This window comes from Ovis aries, chromosome 2 (assembly GCF_016772045.2).
Source record: "Ovis aries strain OAR_USU_Benz2616 breed Rambouillet chromosome 2, ARS-UI_Ramb_v3.0, whole genome shotgun sequence".
Classification (NCBI taxonomy): Eukaryota; Metazoa; Chordata; class Mammalia; order Artiodactyla; family Bovidae; genus Ovis; species Ovis aries.
In genome coordinates, this window is record NC_056055.1 from 101,880,638 (window position 1) to 101,891,324 (window position 10,687).

General features: G+C 44.7%; 1 protein-coding gene across 1 annotated transcript; it reads left to right on the top strand.

Annotated features, from left to right (window-relative positions):
• The first annotated feature begins 3,015 nt into the window (after positions 1 to 3,015).
• TMEM215 (transmembrane protein 215) lies at positions 3,016 to 8,665 on the top strand. The gene is made up of 2 exons (XM_027964599.3): positions 3,016 to 3,270; positions 3,499 to 8,665. The coding sequence occupies exon 2, from the start codon at positions 3,557 to 3,559 to the stop codon at positions 4,262 to 4,264; it is 708 nt and encodes a 235-aa protein (XP_027820400.1). The 5' UTR covers positions 3,016 to 3,270; positions 3,499 to 3,556; the 3' UTR covers positions 4,265 to 8,665.
• The last annotated feature ends 2,022 nt before the right edge of the window (positions 8,666 to 10,687 follow it).

A 10,687-nucleotide genomic window follows, 5' to 3' on the forward strand; every position in this document is an offset into this window, starting at 1 on the left:
TATCAGACAATTAGATATTATAAATCTGAAATGGAGGGAAAAGGACAAGGCTAAAGAGATAAACATAGGGGTCATCAGCATAGCCAGCCATCAGCATAGCTGTCAGCATCAAAGGGCTTTGTTAAAAATTAATAAAATAAAAAGAAGTTTTACAATGTAGCCTACAAATGAGTGGCCAGGAGATGGGAAAGAGACCAGAATAGAAAGGCATTAGTAAAGGAAAGGGAGAGAGGGCTTCAGGAAGGGAAGCGTGGTCAGCAGTTGTGGTACACACTGCTGGTTGCTTCTCCAACTTCCCTTCTACTCTTCTTCCTCGATAACAAATCTGTAATTTTTTTTCAAAGTGGCAATAAATCTGGTCAACACCCCTCCCTGCACACAAAATCTTGATTTCCCAGGCTCCTTTGCACAGAGGTGACCACTATGACAGCCTTCTGGCCAGTAAGCTACGATGTCTGACCAGTGAGCTGACAGAGCTATGATAGAGTTCTTCATATAATGTCTATCTATTTGGTGCAGCTGCCAGGAAAACAATTATTTTCCTGATGGAAATGGTCAGACAGCTGGCATCTCACTTTTGCTCTTTGCCTTTCTCCCTTTCTTCCTTCTTTCTCTCCAAAATAATGATTCTATGCCAGAGGTACAGCAGCTTTCTAGTGAGGAGGAGTAGATACTGGAGTGGAAAACTGAGTCTGATTCCGGATCCACTCAGTAGAAAGAGTGGGAAACTTGGGAGTCAATCTTGGACTCCAATTACCATCTTACTTTCTTTGATCCTTGATTACAGCTTTAAATATCTTTCAAATTCACTTTCTTCTAACCACCCTTACTAGCCCTGCATTGTTCAGATCCCTGCCATGTCTTGCCTGGCTTATTGAACTGCCCTCCTCCAGGTCTCCTTATTTACCCCTCAACCGCTTCCAACCTGTCCTCTAACCTACTGTCACTGTCTGTCAAACATGGAATAGTTTCTGTTGATCCCTGCTTAAAACACTGCCACCACTCTTCACTGCTTAGAGTCAAAGGTCCTTAGCCCCCCAGACAGGCTCTTCATGACTTGGCTCCTGCCTTTTATTGATTATCACGTTCTAAGCAATATGGGCTTCCCTGGTGGCTCAGACAGTAAAGAATCCCCCTGCAATGCCGGAGAACCTGAGTTTGATCCGTGGGTTGGGAAGATCCCTTGGAGGAGGGCATGGCAACCCACTCCAGTATTCTTGCCTGGAGAATCCCCATGGCCAGAGAAGCCTGGTGGGCTACAGTCCATGGGGTCACAAAGAATCGGACATGACTAAACCACTAAGCACAGCACAGTCCAAGCAAGCATATGGGCTTCCTTGGTAGCTAAGCTGGTAAACAATCCACCTGCAAGGTAGGAGACCCCAGTTGGATTCCTGTCAGGAAGATAAGGTCAGGAAGATCCCCTGGAGAAAGGATAGACTACCCACTCCAGCGTTCTTGGGCCTCCCTTGTGGCTCAGACAGAAAAGTATCTGCCTGTAAGGAGGGAGACCTGGGTTTGATCCCTGGGTCGGAAGATGCCCTGGAAGAGGGGATGGCAACCCATTCCAGCATTCTGGCCTGGAGAATCCCGGTGGACAGAGGAGCCTGGTGGGCTACAGTCCATGGAGTCACAGAGAGTCTGCCGCAACTAAGCACACACACACACACACACACACACACACACACACACACACACAAAAGCAAGTATATATTCCCCCCACTTTGTGAACTAGAACCATGTACCAAGCATCGCACTAGGAACTTTACATTTATTTAGTCCTCAGAGGGTTTGTTCACATATTTGATAGTAATATTTTCATTTTACAGATGCGTCAACTGATTCTCAAAGCAGTTAAGTCACTTGCCCAAGAATACATGGTTAATTTAAGTGGGGAGAAGGCCTGGAGGTCAAAATTCTTTCCATCAAAGCACGGCCTTGATGAAAAATACTACCCCATCCCCTCCCCCTTCCTCCCCCGCCCTTCCGCATCCGGCTTCTCACTATTCCCCATCTACCCTAAATACGCAGCCTTGTTGAAGAACCCCAGCCAAAGCCAGTCTTGCCCCCGGGGCCAGAGGAATCCAGCCCGTCGGTGGGGAGCAGGCAGGTTGTCCACACCAGCGTGGGCGAAGGAGGAGAGAATCGCCCAAAGCTGGAGCTGCTGGCCGGGCTGATCCCCGAGTCAAGGCCCCTCCTTTTCCTAGATAGCTGGGTGTTGGGTGCCAAGTGCAGGGGGATGGAGAGCCGGGGCTGGAAAGCCCATCTCCTTTGACCCAGCCGGCGTGGCTGGCACCGCGGCCGTGTCAGAGTGGGATCCAGGATCCAAGGCCACCCCCTGCAGGTCCCAGGGCTGTAAGACCCAGGTTGGGGGAGGGGGAAGGACTCTGGTGACTCCCGCAGGGGTGAGCAAGACCCGGCTGACCACTGACTCAGCCTGGGCGCGGGTCCGGTGCGCTTCGCTGCTACTCGAGCGCTGTTGTGCGCCGCTGCCGCCCAGCGCCCGAAGACAGGGCAGTCGTGGGCCGCAGGACCCCGAGAAGTGCAGCCCTCAGAGCCCCAGAGCCTCGACGTTCAGAGACAGGCGGTAGGGGAACCTCCTAGGAGCTGCTCCAGGGCGAATCGGGCCACCCATATCTGCAACTAGAGAAGGATCCAGGTCCCCGGGGGACATCTCCAGCTGGCACTTCTGACCCTCGGACCGCGGACTTGGAGCCCCGGCTGCCCCGTGGGCAAACCCGCCCTAGTTCGTATCCGGCCCGCGTCAACGGCGCACCCGGGACTCTCCCAGGACACAGAAGCGGGTCCAGCCGCCCTGCCCAGCCCTCCCAGGCAGCGGCGGGACGAACTCCGGCTGCTCCAAGCTCCCCAAGTAGACCGTGGGCAGCCCCTTCTGCCCCGGTGGCCTCTCCTTGGGGTCTAGCCCCCTCGCGCCCCCGCGCGTCCTTTGTTTCTGAGCTCGCTCTGAAAGTGATGTAACCAGGCCAGGCTCGCGCGCCGCTTTCCCTCTTTTCCAGACTCAGTCCGTCCTCCCTCCAGCACCCGGCGCTCTTCGCGCAGAGCTGGGCGCTGGGCTGCGCCGCCGCTCCGCTCCGCTCCCAAAGCCCTGGAGACCGACGTCGCACCACCTGGATGTGGAGTCAAGGGGGAAAGCCAGGCTTTCCTTCCAGAAACAAGGGAGAGAGCCGAGGAAACAGCTGCTGTGGAGGTTTCTAAGGAGACTCAGACTGGCTTTTTTCCCCGTCCCCGGGAGACGGCAGGAAACCTCAGGTACCTTGGCCACCCCAACCGGTGGATGTCTCTCTGAGAGAGAGACAGGGGTTGCAATAGTAAGAAAGAGAGAAAGAGAGAGAGCAACAGAAACAGAGGGGGAAATAGAGACGGAGACCAAGCCTGACAGTAGAGTCGGAGTAAGAGAGAGGTCTGGTGGGTGGGAGATTGACTAGGATATTTTTGTTTTGTTTTGTTTTTAACCCAGCGCTGTTTTGCCTCTGACAGTAGGGAGGAACTCTGCTCCTTGGTCAGCAGGCAGTCCCCAACCTGGATGGAGTGAAAGATGCGGCCCGATGACATCAACCCGAGGACTGGGCTGGTTGTGGCCCTGGTCAGTGTCTTCCTGGTCTTCGGCTTCATGTTCACCGTCTCTGGGATGAAAGGAGAGACTCTGGGAAACATCCCCCTCCTGGCCATAGGGCCCGCCATCTGCCTGCCAGGCATTGCGGCCATTGCCCTGGCCAGGAAAACCGAGGGCTGCACCAAGTGGCCCGAGAATGAGCTGCTGTGGGTCCGAAAGCTGCCTTGCTTCCGGAAACCCAAGGACAAGGAGGTGGTGGAACTGCTGAGGACCCCTTCAGACCTGGAGTCAGGCAAGGGGAGTTCAGATGAGCTGGCTAAGAAGGCGGGCCTCAGGGGGAAGCCTTCCCTCCAAGGGAAGGGTGAGTTGCCTATGGCCAGCTCCATCACCACCCCTACACCCATGGAGGAAGGAGAATGCCAGAGCCCTGGCCAGAGCGGGCGTCGGGAGGAGACGTCCAGATACTTGGATGGCTACTGTCCCTCAGGCAGCTCCCTCACCTATAGTGCCTTGGATGCCAAGTGCTCAGCCTGGGACAGGTCTGAGCACCCTGAGCCCGAGGATAGCATCTTCTTCGTGCCCCAGGACAGTATCATTGTTTGCTCCTACAAGCAGAACAGCCCCTATGACAGATACTGTTGTTACATCAATCAGAGCCAAGGCAGGTGGGACCACGAGACGATAGTCTGAGTTTTGCATACAAGGGTCGCTGTGTTGATAGAAACGTGACTACACTCAGCTCCCAACAGAAGGAAACTGCCCTGCTCCAACAGCCTTCACACGGTTAGAAACTGACCTGGTACGTGATGGGCGTGCAAGCCTCTGGTGTGTCAGAGTCATGTAAATAGGCATGTTTGGGACACGTTTCAGGAAAGGATGATGAGGGTTAAGGACACTGGAAGAGGCAGTGGGTAGGAAAGAAAGCAGTTTCAGCTGCTTTTAAGCAATTTAAGCCATGTTGGATGCTTTGTAAAATATGGCAGAAAGTGTAACCTAGCACCTGCTGAAAGCAAGATAAATCTAGAGTGGGTTGCAGATAAGAGACGTGAAACGGTATGTGGGCTACTCAGAGGGAACTTGAGCTGCTTTCGGTCTAAAGACGTGGAATGAAAAAACAATTCAATACTTGAGTCTATGAAATGATTTTTTGTCCAGTGAAAGCTTTTCACGCTTAGTATTTGCTGAAAGAAAAAAAAAAAAAAGTAAGATAAAATAGGTACATCCCTCCTAAGGTGTGATGGTTCCTGGAGAACGGGGAGTTAAAGACAGTTGAATCATGCAATTGACTTTTATGGTTATTACCTTCAGACAAGATCAGGGATTTTTAGTAAAGTAAAATAAGTGTGACCAGTTGTGTGAAAAACTAACATTTTTAGATGGCTATGTTACTTCTGAAACTCTTCATTTATATTGATTTACTGGGTCTTTATCTGGAGTGTTTTTTAGCATTTACTGTCAATCATGTACAATTTACTCATCAGGTGCAATATGGCTTGATATCATATTTTCATAGGTTAGAATTTGTTTTCATCAAGTCAAAGTGGACTTTACATATGTATACAAGTGTCTTTAACATTTCTGGAAGATGTAATTATGACTCTTAAATGCCTTTTAAATTGTGAAGATTGTGACGTCAATACCGTTAGTCTTGAGCTTTATGCAGAAATTATGTGAAATGTGATGGTTAAATTTCTGGAAATGTCTTTATTTGTACATTTGTTCAACACTCCCAAAGACTGTCAATGCCAGTGAAACAAGTTAATCCACTAGATTTAACTAAAGCCCAATTTTCACTGAGTTCTCCTGATCAGTGAACATTACATGACAAAGGTCTGTTTCATTTAATTTTTTGCTGCTGAGGAAAAAAAAAAAAATCACAGTGGGATCCTTAAAATGTATTCTCTTTTTCATTTGCTCAACTGGCAATCAACCAAAATACCATTTAATCCCTGTTGAAGAAAAAATTAAATTATATGTACAAATGGTGGTATATTTCATTTTGAAGATCAGGATAACTTTGCATCCTTCAGAGAATGATTTGCTTTTAATGACAGTATAGTTTCAGCCACTTTCTCCCAAAAGGGGAACTGAGGACAAAAATTGGGGGCATACCTCTTTTGTGTATTTCAAGTCCAACTCTGCAATTCTGTAAGTGTAGCAATTATTTTGTCTTGAGAATTGCTCCCCTAAAATCACAATTTTCTAACCAAATTCAACATCAGAAATATTTATTTTATTTTAGTATTGCTTAAATGTTGGAAAATGAAATCTGTGATCCTGAGCACATTTGACCACCTCAGTCCCTGAAATGAGGAAAGTGGGACTGGCTTACACTAGATGAGTTCTATCATTCATTCCCAGCTTGGATATTCTGTGGCATTATGTCAAAAGCACTTTATATTTTGCCAGGAAATGATTTACAGCAAAATGCATGCCAGAGTTACGCAATTCATAATAACAATTATGCTACATGGATTTAGTTCTTGTTGCTATTCAAAAGAATTTTGTAGATGTATCAAAGCAGATTTGTTTTGCTACTAAATACTATTTATTCAAAAAATACACTTCTGGGGATAAAATGAAAATGATAGGGTAAAATATTTTTAAGGAGAAAATTTTTAATATTGGTATAACCCCAAATAATCAAATACATATCTTTGCACTAAATGTAATTTACTTTGGATTTGGAATGGAGGAAAAATCATTCCTAAAATTGCAATGCCTCTTGATAAGTCTAAAGCATTTGAAAGATGAAAATCATGTTTCTAGGAAGGTAAAAATTATTGGATAACTCTTAGGAATAAAAAGTTGCTCTAATTTGTTTGTCTTTGTGGACATCTTTGGAGGTGAGGAGAGAGCAAGACATCAGAGAGAGGTGTTCACACAGACTCAGCAAATCCTACACAGGGTCTGAAAAGAGATGGTTGTAAGGTCAGGTTTGGGATTTGGAAAAGTTACTTTCTGATTTCTTCAACTCAAACTCCTTCATATCACACACACACACACACACACACACACACACACACACACACACACTCCAATTTCCATATCCAAAGTCGGCTACTAGTCTAGAGAGATAAGGTATTTTATCACATTTTCAAGTCCTATTTCAGAAGAAACTTACTTTTAAGTTTCTTCTTCCATCTGCCTACTTAAGATCCTTAAATTATCTAAGAAGGCATTTGAGGGCATTTTCTGCGATGCTAAAATAATGGTGTGCAAGTGTTGAGCTGGGAGGCTTAACTTTGACCAGAAAGAATAAAATGTGTAATTGTGTGTGTGAATTTTGCTTAACAGTTTATGTTAATCCACCCCTGCCTAACATGAAGCAAGGTAGCCTAGTGCCCCATGTCAACACTTGTTAAGTGCTATATTCAGGGTAAAACTGTCATTCTTCTGAACAGAGTGGACAAGAAGAGAAAATGGTCTGAGCCCTCCACAGGAACAAAGAGCAGTTCATTCCCGTCAACTGTGCTAGCAAATGATTAACATGAACATGACCAACATGAGGATTATTCCTGGTATCCTCCAAGAGCTTTCAGATAGGTATAAATTTAACTCAGCATTGGTTACTTTTACTTTTCTGTTAATCCAAATAGTCATTTCAACTTGATTTTAAATAGACATTTTATTTTTGAAATCTCCTCTACTGAATTTTTCTTGCTCTATATTCCTATTTATATTATACACTGGTTCTTTTTCCAAACTGTTTCTTGAATCCAAAGTGTGAATTCAGCCAAGATAGCCAAACTGGAGCTTACTTAAACAACTGTTTCAAGATGTAGTTTCCACTGCAATCATGGCAAACAAATCCAGATACAGTTAAGTTCAGGCTCTCTTCCAAACCCTGCGAACCAGCCCCTTTGAGAATGTTTTCAATAGTATGGATCTTAACACCCATAAACTGGTAATGTAGAGAAAAGAGATGCGTTCTTTCAAATATTTTTGCTTTTGTTATATCCAACCTCTTATATTTATGAATATATTTTATGAATATATATTTTATTATATTCATAATATAATTCATCATATTATATTTATGAATATACTTCTACAGCATCATTTATTTGCTGAATTTGCTGCTTTATTATTATTTTATAACATTAAATAAAATGCTTTTGAAAATCCACAGACCCACTATCCTAACAGAACTACGCACACTTCCATTTTAGTATATTATCTTCCAGGCCTCCTCTACCTGCCTATGCACCTTACACATTGTAACTGTGCTTCGTTTTCTTTTCTCTTTTAGTTATATCTCAAATATGTTTTCATGTTTCTATGTAGTGTTCCTAATTGTCACTTAACAATTGTGTAATATGACATTATGAAGTACCATAATTTATCATGCCGTTCCTTACTGCTAGCCAAATATCAAGGGTTATGGATTACTTTGTTGGTTGGGTTTCTTTTCCCCCCTATTGTTGACAACATAGCCACAGTATTTGTCATTTGCCATAGAAGTGAAAATTTACAATTGACAAACTATTTCCTAATTGGTGAGAGTGAGGAGGCAGAAATATGTAAATGGATCAAACACTCAAATTGTTTGATTTTTTTCTTCACTCAGATAGATGCAAAGAATAGGGTAAGAAACAAAATGAGGCTTCTTCAAAAAGGTCCCCCATTAGGGCCAAAGGTAGTATTTTTAAGAGTGAGATGAGACAGAGCCAGTATTTCTATGAGTAAGATAAGACATTTCCCCAGTTAAGACACTGCTAGCATGTAACTCAAAAGCAGATGACAGTGGTCTCCATCTTCAAAAGCATAATGTTGAACAAGCAACATGAAGAGCAGACGTAGACAATAATGATTACTTTGTACTATGTCAAAAGCATTTTCTTAAGGTATCTCACCATATATTTTTAATATATTTAATACGTATGCATATTCTTCCCTATTAGTGACTTTCAAATGAACTGGAATTCCAGAAATTCAATAGACTCTATCCATGAGTTTTCTATGTCTCAGTTCCTCACTGGAAAAATTAAACTGGAGATAGCAATGTGGATAAATGCTTGGTTCATCTGAATATCTCAATAAAGAATTGAATTCCATTTAGTCTTGTACAGATAACATAAAATCATGTAAACACCATTGAGCTGGAGCTCCTGTCTTTGATTTCTTCCTGCCTATCGGGTCCCTCACTGCATGGACACTTCCCAACAAGAGAAGTTTGTTTGTGATGCTATCCAGATACGCACACAAATAGCTGGGCACCGATACTAGATCTCCATGACCTTTGGCCAGTTATTCTTGGGCCTGACACTTATTAGAGATCCTCTCTTCATTCTTCCCCTTTATTCCTCCTCCTGAACCCATGTGAGAGCCTGTAGACTTGGTATACTCAGTGACAGAATGAGGCTTAGCACGCTTTATCCAAAATAAGGTACAGAGCTCCAGAAGAACACAAAGCTATTAACACATCTCCTGTGCTTGCTGCTCTTTGACAAATCTATCCCTAGAAAGCCAAATATAACAAATACTTTACAATTAATCACCTTCTTATTTTTCACTGTAATGAATTATTGAACGTGAGACAACACCAGTCTGAGACAAGAACACATCTGTTTAGAAGAATTAAGCTTTTTGAAAATTACCTGCCTGTAATTCAACATGACAGGTATGGACAATTACCTTCCATGTAAGTGCTCGGACCACCAGACCACCTCACAGAGACCTGCCTGTCCCTGTGCTCCCCAACCCCACCTTCCATCCTGTACAGCAGCTCCTTGGCTGTTCCCTGACTCTGCCGGCTGCTGACCACCCCAAGTCTTCGCCCCCATGATTTTCTCTCCCTTAGATGCCCACCCTGTCTTGGTCCCTCTGCTGCTTAACCCCCTAACAGGCGTCAAGGGGCAGCTCCCACATCTTCCACAAGCCTGTAGATTTTCCCACTTAGAACTAGCACTTCCATTATCCTCTGGTCTGCTTAACGCCTCCACCGTTATTATTGTGTGTATTAGTTGAGTATGTGTCTGCCTCTCCAACCACAGTGTGAGCTTTTCGTGGGCAGGAGCCACATTTATTCACCTTTCTACTCCACTCTCCGCCCAGCATACATGTCCACTCTGCCTTGCTCAGTGAAAACTCTCAGTTGTACCATTTGGGTCACTCTCAAAGCCTACTTCCCTTTTCCGGTAGGAGAAACAAAAAAAACTCTGCCTTGTTAATTTGAATTAAGTCAAATTGAATATAGTCAGCAAAAATGTGGATTAAAATAAGCTTCTGTGGGTTTGGGCCCTAACTTTTTACTTAGCATATTGCTTCTCTGGGGAAACCACATCTTACATAACAAGGAGAAGAAAGAGATAAACCTTTCCAGAACAGTTTCTTCTCCTTCCAAGACTGACCTGACTCCCACTGCCTGCCTGCCTGCCTCCATGAGTCAGTGGCCATACCGCACACGCGACAAGAACTGGTCCGTCTAAGAGCATTTGACAACTGAGCTTTTGAATTCCTGACCAGAAAGAAGGTGAATCAATGTACTTGGGTTAATCCTGTAAGTAGGTCAACAAAAAATAATTCCAGGTTTGGCTATTGTCCCTCTATTATGCTTCCATCTTATTCTTAACAGGACCTTCAAGGCACCCTGGGTATTTTCTTGAGCAGTCTTAGGATGCTGAGTCGCAGACCATCACCCCCAAAGTCTTCTGAAGCATCCATTCTCTGTAAAGGCTGAAAGATGCTCAGAGACTGGTTGGTGGTTTAGGGAAGTCCTGGTTTATTCTAGAGCAAGGGACATAATTCAACAACTCCCCTGAGCAGGATTTGAGGGCAGTCTTAATAACTTCTGGCCCATATCATTTGTCCTGCAAATTTCCCAAATTATCTGATTGACTAAAAGGGGGATTTAATTTCAGATACTCTTTTTCTTGATCATGCAAATATCAGGTCTTCTTTAGCAACAGCAAGAAGGACCTCCTTTGAATATGAGTAGGGAAGAGGGCAGCAAAGGCAGAGTATGTCCACAGATGGTCAGCACAGGGAGAGGGGCCAGCCAACCCTTGATTAAGCCCATCATGGCTGTGGATCCACCCACTCTGTCCCTGGCATCACCGATTCTCACCTCTCACAGCTGTGAGTGCTAGACACTGGACTAGAGGATACACC

Coding starts and splice junctions, on each gene's coding strand:
- TMEM215 (XM_027964599.3), top strand. CDS start 3,557: ATGCGGCCCGATGACATCAACCCGAGGACTGGGCTGGTTGTGGCCCTG.